The 17,677-nt window shown below is 37.2% G+C and overlaps 1 protein-coding gene across 2 annotated transcripts in view; it reads left to right on the forward strand.

The window, feature by feature from the left end:
- Positions 1-17,677, forward strand: part of st14 (ST14 transmembrane serine protease matriptase) — a 64,063-nt gene that overhangs the window by 19,388 nt on the left and 26,998 nt on the right. Inside the window, exons 2-5 of one of the 2 annotated variants that reach the window (XM_079823678.1) lie at positions 5,873-5,904; positions 16,288-16,435; positions 16,774-16,937; positions 17,380-17,450. In XM_079823678.1, the coding sequence (XP_079679804.1) occupies positions 5,896-5,904; positions 16,288-16,435; positions 16,774-16,937; positions 17,380-17,450 (392 nt within the window). In that variant the 5' untranslated portion in view covers positions 5,873-5,895. The remainder of the gene's footprint in view (positions 1-5,872; positions 5,905-16,287; positions 16,436-16,773; positions 16,938-17,379; positions 17,451-17,677) is intronic. The other variant, XM_079823677.1, reaches the window with a different exon arrangement.

A 17,677-nucleotide genomic window follows, 5' to 3' on the forward strand; every position in this document is an offset into this window, starting at 1 on the left:
TCTCCATACTTTTGAGTTTGTACATTACAGCTGGAGGTGTAATATTGTAGAAATGTGTAATATTGATTTATAAAACAGTTCAACATACAAAACATTAATGTGTACCTTGAATGCAATGCAAGTCGCTTTGGATAAAATGCGCCTGCCAAATGCATAAATGTAAATGTAACATTATTATGTTAGATGCATGTGATCATGTGTTGGAGATTAAGATTTTGTAAATTAAGTGGTAACGTTTAAAAGTAACATTTTTAATTAAGGTCCGTTCACACAGAACTTGTTTTTCAGGTTTGAAAGAGGCGCCCTGCACGGGACATTCTAAAACGTTTAACGTGAAAAACGCTTAACGTGGCTTAATGTACAGTGTTATTAAAAAGACAAAACTCAGGAAATATAATAATAATGAAGTATACTATGTTCAAAAAATCGGAAGAGACCGGAATATGAATGCAGCGCATTTAATTACACGTTAAGCGTTTTCCTCCCATAGAAACCCATTATAAAAAAACGCTTAACGTGTAATTGAATGTGTTGTGTTCATATTCCGGGCTCATCTGATTTTTTGCACATAGTATGCTTCATTATTCGCGTTTTAGAATTTCCCCACTGCACTGCCTTTTTTGGTTGACTTGTTTTTTTTTTTCCTTTAGAAAATAGCAGTGTGCTCAGTTTTTGAAGGGTGCGTCTCAATCAGTTCCCTGGTTCAGTAGTCAGGGCACTGATCAGGACATAAGTCAATGGGCTGATCCCTGATCAGTGCCCTGACTACTGAACTAGGGAGCTGATTCAGGCAGCCTTAATGTCTCTAGGCAACCGCTGTCCTGTCAGTCTAATCAAGGTAATGGTCACCACAACGCAAGACCCGCCTTTCCATTCATTTCATTGGAACTTCAGCACTCAGAGCGCTCCTTCTAGCGCGAAGCTCTAGGCGCGCAAAAGCAGCGCGCATAACTGTGCGTTCACACCGCCGCCGGCGAGAGCGTCAAACTTCGCTCTGGCCGCTCTGCCATCGACGCTGTAGAAAGATTCGTGGACGCGCTGCCGCTCTGACGTAGATCGAATGCTTGGTCTTTTTTGAAACGGCATTTAAAGGGGCTGCAAAGCAAACACTCATGTTGATCTGCGTTTGTGCAGACTAACCACAGGTAGGGTATAACCGTATAATATAACCTCATGAAATCATTTAAATGTGAAAGTTTAAAAAAAGCAGATCGATGGAAAGAACTTAACAATTATAGTTACATGTTTGCTAACGAAATAAACCAATTAAAAGCCATTTGTGTGGTGGATAAATAATGTTGCACGTCTTCTTATCAAACCCGCCGCACCAGCAGTGATCAACCTCCTCTATTTTGCTTGGGAACTAATGTGGTCGGAACCGAAGTTTACAGCACTGCGTTCTCTAGAATCATCTCAAGCGGAGCACTTCTACATTCCCATTGGTTGCCGCCGGCTGCCGCCGAACCGCGTCATAGCTCATTACCATAAAGTTGACCTGACTTCAACTCTCCTTGACGCCCAAATCGTCCAAGACGCGCCGCGCCGCTCTCGCCGGAGCTCGCCGCCGGGCTCCCATTGAGAATGAATGACTTCCGGCCACTTTGACGCTCTCGCCGGCGGCGGTGTGAACGCACAGTAACGCACTCTGCAAACCGACATCTATTCAAAAAAGGCTCTCGCTGCAAAAACGCGTTCTGTGTGTTCTGCCTCGGCGCTCGTCGATATCAAAAATGACTGAGATAGCCAATCAAATCAAAGCAGGCGGGGTTTTCGTTCTCTTGTCTCGTGCAGCCTTCACACAGACAAAGCACTTAAATATATCACTTAATGATGGGGACTCTATTCTTTCCGGTGAAATCACTAAACAAAATGCCCACAAACGTGTCCATGCTCTTAATATACATTCATTGAACATCTTTGATTTTAATGAAGAAAAAAAATTTGAGGGCGGATTAGAATCTTCAACCTTTGACACTATGAGCACTACCACAATACCACTAGACCACTACGGAATTCATGTTAAAAGCGGATCTATGCATTTATTCACTTACAGGAAGAATCCCGAGACGAGACTAATGATATATCTGACGCAAACTACACGTTATTTGCAAATAGTCCGAAAATTATTATTCCCAAATAGAATTAGAGGTAGAATTTAGTTTCTAAATTAGCTTTATTTTTTAGCTTTATAAAAATAAGACATAGTTGCATAAGACATTTGTATTGCATACAATATAGGTTATGGTCATGTCATGGCTTTCTGAGGTAAATTTAACATTTTGTGACTGTTTACAAGCTGTTTTAATGATATCCAAGGGTTGAAACAGTGCTTACACGAGACATTATTCTACATTCAATCCTACGACATTAATTCGTTGACCCGTGATTCAATTGTGGTCACAAATTAAAAATGAATTCCCTCCTTTTAGGAAAATAGTGGCCGCATTGTTTGTTAACTCGTTTTTAATTATAAATGAGGGAACGAATTACAATGCAGCCACAATTTAATAAAATGAGAATATAATAAGTTAAGTGAATTAATTCTTAATTTGTTAATTTGTTGACACAATTTAATTATAACGAGGAACGAATTCGTAGAACGAGTTATACATCCGTGGTCATGTGTAAAACACTGTGACATGCAGACAAAAATATATTTATTGTGGCCACCAACAACCCTGTGTAATATTTATCTAGTTTACACTCAGTTTAACAAGCATTTTCATAAAATAAGAAGGTTAGAAGCTCTTACCTCAGCAACTCTTGATTCAAAATGGCAGTTTCTGGCGCGTGCGTGCTGTGGAGGGCTCATAGGAGAGATCGGCGGGGTTTCCCGACGTATTTATGCAGGGGCCGCTCAAACAACTTAGAAATCTATGTTGCATGAACTACTCTGATTAAACGGAGTAGTTGGGCACTGCTAAACTTAATATTTTAAGTATACTCAACATTTTAGTTGAACTGACTTATGAAAATTAGTTGAGGTAGCAAAAGCCTCAAATCCTTTTTTACAGTGTATACCGTCCACCCCTAATGGCCGGGTGTGTGTGTGTCGCTTACCTGGGGAACACATGGCACCAGCATGCACTATGGGAAGAAGGCAAGCCAACGGAGGCAGTGTGATGCTTTGGGCAATGTTCTGCTGGGAAACCTTGGGTCCTGCCATCCATGTGGATGTTACTTTGACACGTACCACCTACCTAAGCATTGTTGCAGACCATGAACACCCTTTCATGAAAACGGTATTCCCTGGTGGCTGTGGCCTCTTTCAGCAGGATCATGTACCTGCCACAAATAAAAAATGGTTTGAGGAGCACAACAACGAGTTTGAGGTGTTGACTTGGCCTCCAATTTCCCCAGATCTCAATCCAATCAGGCATCTGTGAGATGTGCAGAACAAACAAGTCCGATCCTTGGAGGCCCCACCTCACAAGTCACAACTTACAGGACTTAAAGGATCTGCTGCTAACATATTGGTGCCAGATACCACAGCACACCTTCAGGGGTCTAGTGGAGTCCATACCTCGACGGGTCAGAGCTGTTTTGGCAGTAAAAGGGGGACCAACATAATATTAGTCATATGTTATGCCTGATCAGTGTATATTCTAGCTTCATAGATTATATTATCAACACTTGAATGTGGGTGTTTAATTAAAAAAAGCAACATTTCAAAAAGATGAGAAAAAAAGAATAAAATCAAATAATACAATTTAAATAAATTGTATAAATAAATACACGCACAGCTCCTACTCTCCTATGTCTGTATCGTAAGCAGTGATTCCATCACTTGTTTCTGCTTCTTTGTTTGTTTTTGGATCCAGAGATTCTGTACTATTTCAGAAGATGCGTAATAGCACCCCCTACTGTATAACAGTGAAAACGCGGATTGCCGGAAAATTTCGTCAATGACGGGGAAGCTTTGTGTCATAAATTATGAAAAATTCTGTCAATGGTGTGGAAAGACTAAATATATACAATAAAACAAATACATTTAAACAACAACAGCAACAACCTCTGTTAGGCCCATCATTATATTTGTCAGCTTATGATCAGACTTCTATTACAAGGCTGTTTGTGAATCCAAATGACCTCAGGTCCAAGCTGCCAGATGGACCAATACTTACACTTTGCATTTGAGTCAAGCCAGTGTGACCATGTCATCCCACCCTCATCTCAATCAGCACTGATTCATCTTCTGTCTTGCAGTTTCAAATGGGTTAACCTGAGGAGGTTATTGGCCGGGTGGCACTTTGCTCCATGTAACCTAGTTGGAAAGATGTTTGTTTGGGGTTTATTAAATGGGAACTTTGTGACCGTACACCTTAATCATATAAGAAATGCTACAGCAAGACTAAACAAGACCACAGACAGAAATGTTTTATACATCGTCTTGTGTAATTCTGTTTCTCACCAATCCCTAAAGCTATTCTGATGGTGTTTCGTTATTTATGCGATGCTACATTTCTAGGAGAAAACGTTGTTGGGTTTGATTAGTTTTGCCATCGAGGCTGAGAGGACGCTAATATTTAGTACCTCAAGCGGTTAAAACAACGTTACAAGAAAGGCAAACAAGTCCAACCAAAATGTTTAATGTCACGATTGTCACCATCTATTTGCATTAGTTTATATCCAGCTGGTCACATTTATGCATTTGTTAGCCAGCGAATATGCATATTTGAAGCTAGTGCACACACAGACTGACCCCTCAGTTTTCCATCAAATTACATATTTGCCCAAAATCGTTGTTAATGTGCATAATGACTTCACCCTATTGTGCATTTTTCAACAAATGTTTGTCTTTCTATGGATTTAATATAGTCTGAGGTTAATGTTTATATATTTATTTCATTTAAAAGGTACAGTACTGTTTTTTTTTGTTTTTTTTCCAGCTCTATTTTATTTAGTTTTGGAGTCTTATTTTTGTTTTCATTCAGTATCCAATTTAAAAACACTTGGTTGTTTAATTGGTTATTGGCCTGTGCCGTCCAACCTATTGTTATTGTTATTGGTAAAATCCTCTATCGGTCGACCTCTAGTTGGAATAAAGTGAAACATAGATATGGGTGATACTCTAGACTTATTTTACATACATTAACTGCCTGGACTGACTTTCTGTTCATTTGAAATTTCCTGTCATGAGAAAATTGTAAGATATTAACAATTTATTTAGGTAGGGTCGTAGAATATTCATGAATAGTCACAGTAGTGAGGACCAATATTACTGTAAGACAGTGGTTGAGAGAACTTGCATTTATTTTTTTCAACAGTTTCATAAATGATTACCATTTTCTGTTCTTTCTGTTGCCATACTTGATTAATTAACAACCAAGAAAACTTAATGAATCATTTACGTCATGACTGTTGGATTTCCATTACATGGCCTGAGGTTTGGTCAGCAGTTGATGTAATTCCTTATATATTAATTCCAACAATTTTACTAAACCTAAGTTGTTGGGGTTTTTTTTCCGGTCCAGGAAGAGTTTCTTCCTGCTTCACAGTTGTCAAAACTCAACATTTATTATTAGTTTTCTGCTATGTTTCACAATACATCTCAAAAACCCCAATATAGTACAAATATCTGCCACACTGAGGACAAACGAATCAACGGAATCATTTGCTCAACCATCCCGTCTCAGGAAGCCGTCTTTTAATTGCCGGAACGTATCTTTAAATATTCTGTTTTGTCTTGGGGGGATTCATTCTGTGAGGTTTAATTGCTACTGTGTTGTTCGGAGGCTCCTCCGTGTCTTGAACTGTCTTTTCCAGCTGACTGACCACTAGTCAGTGATTACTGGCCTCTGGTCCTGCCTCCATGTCAAAAGTATTAGACAACTGGACTTTATGCTGAAATGTGGTCTGCTTGGGTTCACAGATCATATAGCAGCAGAAGAATACATGAAAATGGTAAAAATGCTTTCTTGCATTCTCTGCATTTATTTTCATGATCTTTCATATTCTTGTCATGTGACTGTCTCACTGCCCTACAGCCACATATTGACACAAACAGAGAACCAAATAGAGTAATTATATATATATATATATATATATATATATAATCTCTCTCTATCTCTCTCTATCTCTCTCTATCTCTCTCTATCTCTATCTATCTATCTGGCAATATTTAACTCTATGCTAATTTACCCAATTTTTACCCCGTCATCTAAAACTAACTTAAAGTTAATCTTTAAAACACTAATGATTTATTAACTGTTAAATATAGTCCGTAAAAAAATCTCAAATCTTTTCACATTGTATTATAATGTTATTGTGCCTCACTTGTAGCATTTAAAATGACTTTTTTTGTGTGTGTGTGAGATTTTGTTTTGAATGTGTATTGTACTGTATATATACTTTTTGTTATTTTTTATATTGACCATTTATTAGTTATTAGTAATAAAATAAACATTAATTATAAGCTCATTGTATCTTCCACAATTTCTAATATCTGAATATGTTCAGCTTGCAGATTTTGCTCCAGCACGACTTTGTTGGCTTCACAAGTGTAAATGGCAAATCTAGTTTATGATTAGCTGGTTCAACTTCTGACCATGATTTCAGCCATTGGTTTGGCTGCACAATAGTGATTCATTCACATTTTATGTTCGCGGCAGATAGCTAAGGATAGATGTAGGCCAAAGGCTAATCCTTCAGTTCGAAACAGTAGAACAGAAATAAAACCGCACAAATGCAAACAGTGCCGATATGTTGCAGTGCAAGATTAAAGTCAAATAGAAAGATGAGTTGAGTCAACAGCCTGTGATGTGTCTACTGTAAGAGAGATAACATAAGACTGCAACATAGCATGTCATGTAACATGAAGGATTTTAAATCTCAAAAACCATCTGACCCTATCTAAAACATCAGCTGCTAAAAAGTATGTTTGTTTCTTCCATTTTTGGTCCTTCCTTTTTATTTCTTCAGAACAGGTTTGGTTATGTTTGCCATCAATCCTTTTTGTATGTGGTAATCAGAAATATCTTAACGCATGGGTCATGTCTCTGAGTTCAAGAATGCCACTCCTTAAAAAGAGGTAACCGGTTAACACATCTAACACCCTCTGCTGTGGGACATCCTCAATGCAGGATACTGCTGACCCGGGCCTGAAATTAACACCCGACCACGTGCCAGATGTGGGTGAATTTTGCAATTGGCTGGTAACACTGTCAATCTACCTGCCACATTGGCAGGTAGCCAATGAGAACTGAGTGATTCATTGGGCAGTTTGAGAGGATGCGGCTGCTGTCTCGGACCATTCATGCGATCGGAAAGAAGATGAGGCCCTTCTCTGACTACGTTTGGATGTGCGAGTATTAAACTGTTGATGAAATGGGACGAGATAACCTACGTCAGCGTTGCATTAAACTGTACAATTACAGTTGCACAGATGCGTGTGCATGTTGGGAGTTGGGAACCAGTGAGAAAATGTCCTGTACCCGGTAACTTTACCAGTAATAATAATCAGAGGTGGGTAGTAACGAATTACATTTACTTCGTTACATTTACTTGAGTAAATTTTTTGGGTAACTTGTACTTTTAGAGTAGATTTAAAGATGGGTACTTTTACTCTTACTCAAGTAAATTTCTTGTGAAAAAACTGTACTTTTACTTAGTTACATTCGGTGGCGTTCCTCCGTTACTGTCAAATGGTAATAATTATATTATATATATTAAAATAAGTGAATATGACTTTCGCAAGTCTCGCGAAACTTTGGAGAGGCTGCTTCGCGAGAGGTTGCTACGCATCACCCGCTTATAATTAGCGCGCGTTTAGTCGGAAGATGATAGCCGAAGCAGAGGAAGATGTGTGTGAGCTACGGGAGGCAGATTGCCCGTGGCCTCAAGTTCAGTCTATGTTTTCACTCTAAGATGTCAAAAAGAATAGTTTCATAATGCGATGCATGTTGTGTGCACCAAAACGAACTGACATCTCTCAGCATACAATAATTCCACCCTGAAAAGAGCGCGGTGTCACAATGATGCCTATATTTGAACACTATTAACGGTCATTTTGGTAACTATGGGAAATTTCCCCTTATTATAATACTATTTCACACACTGTCCGAGTGTTTTCCTCATATGCGCTCTTGTGCAAGCAATGAATCGTTTGAATCCTCCAAACAACACACGTCCACGAACAAACGTTCACATCTTCACATTTACATATCCTTTTCTTCACAAAACGAAACAAATTGAATAGCCTAATGTGACGTCTTGCATTTATACACAAATCCGGACAGACACCTGTCTGAAGTGTAGAAAATACACACAGATAAAAACGGTATTGTATTTTATTCCTACCTAAAGAATAGCATAAGAACAAAGTATGTTTTAAGAAGAGCTCTAGTTAGCCCTGCACACCATTAATTTACACTGTTTAACCATTAATCACACACACACACACACACACACACACACACACACACACACACACACACACACACACACACACACACACACACACACACACACACACACATTATATATTTATATATATCTATATATATATGTGTATATGTATATATATGTGTGTGTATATATATATGTATATATGTATGTATTATGTATGTGTGTGTGTTTATATATATATATATATATATATATGTATATATATATATATATATATATGGTTCATTAGCTTACATTAGTTAACATTAACTAATAATGAACTGCACTTATTTATCTTTATGTTAATTTAAACATTTACATACATGCATTATTAAAATATTGTTAACATTAGTCAATGCACTGTGAACTAACATGAATAAACCATGAACAGCTGGATTTTTATGAACTAACGTTGACAAAGATTAACTAATGCTGAACAGAGGTGTTGTTCATGGTTAGTTCATGTTAACTAATACATTAACTAATGTTAACTAATACAACCTTATTGTAAAGTGTTACAGAGAGGTGTGTGAAAGCTCTCCGAGTAGCCTGAAATTCAGGGTTTTCGCTTATCAATCAGATCGAAAGTAACTAGTAACTAACTACTTGAGTAGTTTTCTCATCGAATACTTTTTTACTCTTACTCAAGTAAATATTACGATTGTTACTTTTACTTTTACTTGAGTAAATATTTCAGTAAGTACTTGTACTTTTACTTGAGTACAGATTTTGGCTACTCTACCCACCTCTGATAATAATATTAATTTAGTTCTGTTTAACGGTTCCCGATCGCTCTAACAGCTGACAGGACCTGTCTATGTGACTAAATCATCTATCAACACAGCCGCGTGTGATGTGTTCACATCTTTTGTCACACACATCACACATTTTTTTACAGTCTATGGTTCACATACGAGCTGCGGTAGGGCTATATCTGTGGACTCAGATTAGCAGCAGTCAGTATGACTGTCTGTGACATGGGAAATCAATTAATAATAAGATGTTTTAAAATGTATATTATAAGAGTTATTATTTACTATATTGATTTCGTCAATAACTTGACAGCACTTAAATGTGTATTCTTACAAGTTAAAGAACAATGTTTGTGGGACTAGTGGATTTTTTTGAAGGGGCAAGGGAAAGAGAATTTTACTAGACAGATTAAAACGTCAATAACAAAAACAACTAGGGAATCAACAAAATGCGAGAATGATTCTGCATTCATTTAGTGCAAGTGGCGATCGATAGTGGATAATATATATCCTAATGTAATATATAATAAACTGACGGTAACAATGTTGCGCTGTTGACGCTCGCGCAGCCTCCCGAGGAGAAATCAATTAACATTAAATCACTTACATTTTAGATGCACTATTGAATGTTTTTGTTCGATTTCAGCAGCGAAAATCATTCCAAACAAAGATCATAGCAGAACCATAACACATCTCACTAGGGGTGCACCAAAATTTCGGCCGCCGAAAATGTTTGGCCCCAAAATGGCATTATCGGTTTCAGGCCGAAATAAAAAAAAACAGCCGAAAACGTAAAACGAAAATGAATGTCGCCCGCCCCTCCCATCCGTGCGCAAGCGCTTAGGTTTCACTCACGGTCGACCTGTTATCACCCGACGCGTCTGCCTATCAAAGATTAAGCATGTCAGCGGTATGAGAACAAATAGAGACGTATCCAGCTGAACTACCCGTTGCCAGAAGCCACAATCCCCTTGACTACTGGCGCGCTAACGAAGCCCGCTTTCCATTGCTTGCGCGGATTGCACGCAGGTATTTATCTGCCCCAAGCAGTGTTGCCAAGTCGATGTTTTTCCATGTCCGTGGGTTGAAGCGACCCCAATTATGTGATTATTTAGACCCAGGAATGCGAATTTTACCCCCCAAATGCCATTTTTCACGGAGAACAGTGACAGACAGTGAGAGACTATTCAGTGCAGCATCTCATGTTCTTAATGAGAACCATTCTGTGAATTTTCTGTGCAGTTATTCAGATAATTGTGGATCTTTTTTTGCACAACTGTTAAAAAACTATTTTATTTGATGGAACATAAAACTTGAAGAATAATCTTATTTGGTATTATTTTTTATATTTATTGTTAGAAATATTTTGGGTGTTATGTAACTTAATAAAAGTTTGATTATTGTATTGGTTCGTGATTTTTTTTTTTTTTTTTTTCATTTCAGATCCATTAAATTCAAGCAATTTATATTTTTAAATTTTTATATATATATATATATGTGTATGTGTATGTGTATGTGTACATATGTGTGTGTATAAATGTATATGTATGTGTGTGTATATATGTATATGTATGTGTGTGTATATATGTATATGTTTTTATATGGCTTCTGTTTCGGTTTTCGGCCAAGTGCATCCTAAAGTTTCGGTTTCGGCCCAGAATTTTCATTTCGGTGCATCACTACATCTCACAGCAACAGTGTGTTACTGAATGATTCAGCGGTTTGAATGAATCGTTTGTATCAAAGATTCAATGACCTGGTCATAAACGACTGCCTCATTCTTAAATGAATCAGCCGTTTGAACGAATTGACTCAATGACTCGCTTTCATGTTTAAACATTCTTTCCAACATTTCTTATTTGTATATATTCAAAATATTTAAAACAATCTCTTAACTTTTTTTAATGCAGTTGTCATTTTTCAGTGCAAATTATTTAATTTGATTGGTAACAGCCCTACAGTGTCTTATTATTCTAATTTAATTTATAGATCAAATTTAAGAATATAAACTGAAAGCTGAAGCATAGCCTATATTTAATAAGATTATGGAAAAAAATGCCCTTCATAAAAGATAAAAATATCAAAGATAGCAGATTTAAATATGTCAAAGAAGATTGAACACTGTTAAGAATATTTCTTCAGAATAAATTATATTTACAACACGCACACAAAAATATCAGTGAACAGGCTTAATGTCGAGCCCTGTGAGGCCAAAAAAAAAAAGTGGCTGGTAAAAAGTCCACAAAAATTAAAAAATCCACCTGCCACAGTGGCTGGTGGTCAAAAAAGTTAATTTCAGGCCCTGCTGCTGACTATAGCCCCATGTGTTGGCATGCATTGTGTGATTTGTTTGTTTTTTGTCACATTTCAGGTATATTTTTGTCTTTTCAAAACTAGTTCTCAAAAGCACATTCTGTGACTCTGGAGTTTTAGGAACTGCATAACTTTTTTTTCACATGGCTATACATTTAAGGCTGATTTATACTTCTGCATCAGACCTGCGGCGTAGGCTACGCATCGATTTTCATTTATACTTCTGCGTCCTTGTCCGCGGCGACGCGCAGTTACACATGCAGAGGGAGCATGTGTACCCCAATTACAGCGCTGTAAAATTGACGCGTTGTTACATTTTTGGAGAGGTGCACGTCAGGGTACGTCGTAGGCTACACGTGCAACACACAGCCTACGACATAGCTATGGCGTACACTCGACGCAGAAGTATAAATTGGGCTTTAGGAATCGCCAGTTATATACAGTTGCTTTTAGCCTTTTAATGCTAAAAATGTTTGTGTCAAAGTAAAGTTTAATACACTTTCATTTGAGAAAATTATATTTGACTACATCATGAATTATTAAATGAAGCATTTTTTTCAAAAATAGTAGATTTTGGGTAAAATGTTGCAGGATAAGCAGTCACAGTGTCTTAAAGTGTAACTTCGCCCACTTTGTGTTGTTACAATGTTGGTAGTATGTAAATCAACAATATTTATTTAACCGTTCTCCAAGTTACCTGGACCAAAAAAAATCAACATTTGTTTGTCAGCAAAAGTCCGCCAGATGACGCGAAGCCAATTTTGAATTGTGGTTGTGCAGTAGTATTTTTTTCTGTTGATATTTGTTGATAAGTTGATATTTGTATTTGAACCGTGACTCTTCTCCACTGATTCAGCTTCAACACGCTTATTTAGGGCAAGTTGTCATTGAAAACATATTTTTCATATATGTATCGTGCCATGACGCAGACGTTTTCATCTAATTTGACATCCTGAAATATAATTAGGATTATTAATTTTCCCTCTTTCTCCTTTATCCTTCCCTAGGGGAAAACGTGCGTTAAAATCAGCTCAGCTTTTTATTGAATTAAATTTATTGGAACACCATGGGAAATATCTATAAGAAGCATTATTTCGTTCCAGTTTATTGGTCAAACAGTGTAGGGACAATTTATCCATTTTTATAGATAACTATTTATAGATTTCAAAGATCAATGCACCTATAGACACGCAAATTAGATGTATTTTTGCTTCAATATAAGGTAGTTTTCTTGTGTTTGTTCCATTGTAAAGTATCATCCACACCATAATCTTTAATTACAGTGTTATTGCTCCATTTTCTAAGCAATCCTAATTTCAGAGAACAAAATATGCACTGGCTTTATGCGGATTACACCTGTGGATGAGCGTCTAATTAGATTTGTCTACCCTGGCTGATAAAAGTGAGAAAGAGACAGTACTGTTTTGCTGATGGCTCTTACCGAGAGTGATATGTCTTCAGTATGGCGTTTTGCAGAGGGTTATGGGAGGAATCACGGCGTGTAATGCTGTGATCAGGATGACTGATAACAGAAGCCCACAGCAGCAAGTGACCTGCGTTCCCTGATGATTCTCTTAATCTTATGCCATAATGGCTATTAAAGAAATTCCAATTTAGGCAGCTTGAGTGCCAGGCGGGCTATAGTAAGAATGGCTTTAATTGCGATGAGTTATCGCACTCGCTGTTGTAATCGGGCCCAGATCTTGAAAGGAGGGTTAGCACGTCTGACAAATTGATTTAATACCAATGTGATTCTTGCTCTCTAATGATCTCCTGATTCCTCTTCTCCCAGGGTGTAGACACTCGGATTTCTAACCACTTTTTAATTGCAACCCCTTCCTTATTGTGTGTGCAATGTGCATGCTTTTTCTGTTAAAAACGTGCGCAATGTACTGAGGCTCTGGCTCATTCCACAGTCCCAGTTTAGCATCAGTATGATACCGCTGCGGTAGGGAACGGCTGATTTATGGACAATTACAGCGTTTTTTGTGGAGTCAACAGAGTGTGTGGAAGAAAGGAGGAAATGAAGGAAGAGGCTGGTTGGTTCCTTAAATGCCTGACTGTAGATGTCTGTCAGGGCTGTTATTTAGTACCTTTGCAACATTTGGGATTCTGCATACAGTATGCAACCCATCCAGATATCTCACAGCAGTACACTAACCACATCTTGCAAAATCAAGCCCTTGCTCAAACACGGACCTCTAAAATAAAGTGATTTAGTTTGTCATTTGCTATTTTCCACACATGTTTAAGGATTTTTTTTTCTTTTCACTGTAGCTCCTCTGTCTCCTCTAAATAAAAAAAATAAATATGTTAATTTTGGCATCACAACACTGTGCTGTATAAAAAAAAAGGATCTTCATTTTGAGATTTGCGGAAGATTCTTCGCATCTTGTGACCGCACGTCCTGTTTTTGGTTTGTTTACATGTCTTTGTTCTGTGTTGCATTCATATATCAATCGAACCGCACCAGAGTTCGTTTGGAAACGGACTGAGACCCATCTTTTTAGTGGTCTCTGTCCTCTTTTTTGGTGCGCTCCAGTGTTCGTATGGCAGCATTCACACTATGTTCAAATGAACCGCACTAACCGAGCAATCGCACCAGGGTTCGTTTTAATCGAACCAAACATGACAAGTGTGAACGCACCCTTAGCTATAGGAACACGTTTTGGGGGGAATAAATTAGCTCCTACTTCAGAGTAGGGTCTAACTCCGCACAATAGGAACCACCAGTGATTGGCTGAACACATGCCTTACGTCACACCGACTCCAACCATTTTTAAAAAGCAGTGCAAACTCACAGTTTACATATACTTGGAAACATGGAAAAGTGTGATAAATGGACCAACGCTGAAGTCCAGGCACTTCTCAAGCAATCATGGCGTCCTCCAGTTGTTGACGTTGTTAAATGCCGCACTGAAATGACACCGCTGTCAACCAGCTTGCAACACTTCAGAGTTCTTACTGCCAGTGTGAATGCCCCCAGGCAAATGACCTTATATAAGAGAACTTTATATAAGGGGAACCACACTGATGGCTAGTTCCTACAGCAGAGTTCCTATAACTACCCAGTGCAAAAGCCCCTAAAGGCTCTTCATGAACCATAGATACCAATAAGGAACCTTGAATTTTAAAGGCCCGTTCACGCTGAGGTTGATCTCTAATAAAATTAAACTATATCGTTATCGTTATAAAGATAACATTCTAAAAATCATTCTAAATGTAAAACAATAGCAGAGTCCACACATCACAACTAAAACAATAACGGCAAATAATAACGCTATCATTGGAAACTATGATATAATTCAGAACTATTTTTCTAGAGGATATTATAGTTATCGTTGTTATAGTTGTCGCTCTTGGTGCGAACAGATATTGAACGTGTACATCTAATCAATTCCCAGTGAATAAAATCCCACCCTACATTTTGTTTTCTTAATATTTTTCCCATTCGGCAATGTCATAGGAAAGTTGGTTGTTAATGCATTTCATGTCAACTCCGCGGACACTATAGTGCATTCAGGATTGGGATTGAACCTTCAATATTTTAGTTTGATTCACACATTCATAACTACCAGTTACAACATATTTACCTCCCATCTTTGGGCAGGCAAGGGTCTCCTTCTAGAGGGATCTTCAGAATCTTCAATCCTTATGTATTTCCTAATTTACTCACACTTTACACTCTAAACATAAGCATGCAAACAATGTAATATTCTAACCACAGCTGGATGATAGAGTATGTCATATAACTGTCTGTGTTTGTGTGTGTAAGGTCACAGAAACAGGCTTAACCAGTTTGATCCCACTATGTACAGTCCACTGAAACCTGTCTCAGCATGTTTTGCTGCAAAGAACAGTTCATGTCGATTTAGATGTGCATTATTTCAAATCATTTTTTTTTTTTCAGTTTGGTGCATTCAGTACTGGTGGGACTTGTTGCCACACAGATGAAAAGCTTGGTTACACTATTTTGACGGTTCAGTTTAGACATGTGCTATAACTATAAGTAACTTTGCAATTACATGCTACTGTAGTAGATTGTTAGGATTCAGGTTTGTAGAATAAGTTGACATGTAGTTGCAAAGTTACTAGCAGAATGTCTAAATTGGACCATTGAAAGCACCAAAAGCTTTGTTTAATATCTGTTTTTGGTTTATCTTTGAATTTCAGCTCTTCCTGTACTGTTTGGGAAGTGGGTTTGGTGGGTAAGCAGCATACTGTGCCTACTCATGCATAATTTGCAACATGTTTAAGTCAAACTTTTATGGGATTAAATAAAAATAAGTGGTACTGAAATATAGTTTTCATTAGTGGATAGTTTGCATTAAATATTCTTACAGATGCTGCACCTCCAGAGGCTACTTTCATTTTTTTCTTCTAACAAATGTGGTGGTTTATATTAACATTTAATGTCATTTAATATGTTTGTGCTTTCATGTTCTTTAACCAAAGCAACTAACAAGAATTCTTAGATACAGTGCACTGTTTTTCTTCAGTAGAGCACAGGTTACACAGCAGGGTCACAAAAGGAGGAATTTTAAACTGTTAACCCTGCACTTTTTGATACAACAAAAACCCAAAATGAAAAAAAAAAAATGTTTTTATTTCTTAAACCTCTTCCCTTTTGCTGTTGGTTCCTTTTTTTAGCTTTACAGCCCTAAAGCTAATTTAAAGAGAAAACCGAATAGATGTAAATACATTTTTCAGTTTATTTTCAATAAATGAAAACAACTGAATTCACGATTCATTCTGAAGGTGCTGTTTTGTATCATTTGCTTGACTGAGAAACGAAATGTCTTTGCTCACAGAAGAATACTTTTAATTTCTGTTTTAGCGAGGGAATGGGCAACATGAGCAGGTCACCTTCCTGACGAATGGACAGAAGAAAGCATCCGTACAGAAGACCCGCATTGTCGTGGGGGTCGTGGTTTCCCTGTTGGTAGTGGCTGCAGTGGTCGGATTTCTTGTGTGGCTGTTTGTTGGTAAATAGCTTCTCCAATTGTCTCCTAGCGAACTTGCACTTAAATCAAGAAGGTTGCACACCTATACTACCATTCAAACGTTTGGGGTCAACCTTTACCAAAAACTTTATTATAAACTGATCTGATGAATCTATTTTTACAGTAAAAATAGAACTGCATTTATTTGAAATGTAAATCTTTTGTTACATAGTAAATGTCTTTTACTATTGCTTTTGATCCATTTAATGCATTCTTGCTGAATAAGTGTTAATTTCTTTACGAATAGGTTTAATGACCCCAAACATTGGAATGGTAGTTTAAAATGTCCTACTATTTTAATTAATCTTTCCCTCTCTCAGTCAGGAGCAAAGAATTGGAAGAGGAGTCCACTTCTCAGAAATCCAGCTCGTCCACGCTGGTTTACAGTGGACACATGAAGCTTCTCAAACCGGAGTACAGCCCAGTATATGAGAACCCTGACAGTACAGAATTCCAGCAAGTGGCAAGGGACCTGGAAGGAGTCGTGAGTGTTTTTGTTGTTCTCAGACATTTCTCCACTGACTGTTTACGGCTGCTCACCACATCATCTGTATTTTGAGATTAAAAAAAAAAGAAATCAGTACATAGACTTTTATAGCTTACAGTCATTGTAGTAATAATATTAATAAAAATAATGTTGATTTTTTTTTTTATAGCTCCTTTCAAGAACCCAAGGTCGCTTCACAATGTAGTCTTTTGAAGTCTTTCATTTCAATATATACAATTAATTATTTACATTTACAAAATATGTATTGTTTTTAATATTTATTTGCATGATTGTATCTTTCCTTCTTTGAAATGATTGTATTTTGAAAAGGGCTATACAAATATGCATTTCAATGGACAAGTTACATGATACTTATCATTGGCAATTTATTTCTTAAAATAATAAATATTCTAAAAATATTCTTCTGTTTCTTTTTCAGATGAACGATACATTCACCAGAGATCCTGTACTTTCCAAATACTACACCAAGTCTGTCATCACTGCCTTCAGGTACAGCTGAACCAAAGACCCCTGATCTAGACAAAAACTACATTTATATCACACTCTATATCACATTTATATTAGACTCTAAATCTAATAGATTTTGAATTAAAGAATAGATCATTCTTTATGTCTTGATTTTAATGCCTAGTGGTTTCGCTGATAGAGACAAATTACAAGTCTCATAGAATCTGGGTTCAAAAATCACCCTAATAGATTAAAAATGATTAATTTCC

Source organism: Gobio gobio, assembly GCF_949357685.1.
Source record: "Gobio gobio genome assembly, chromosome: 8".
Classification (NCBI taxonomy): Eukaryota; Metazoa; Chordata; class Actinopteri; order Cypriniformes; family Gobionidae; genus Gobio; species Gobio gobio.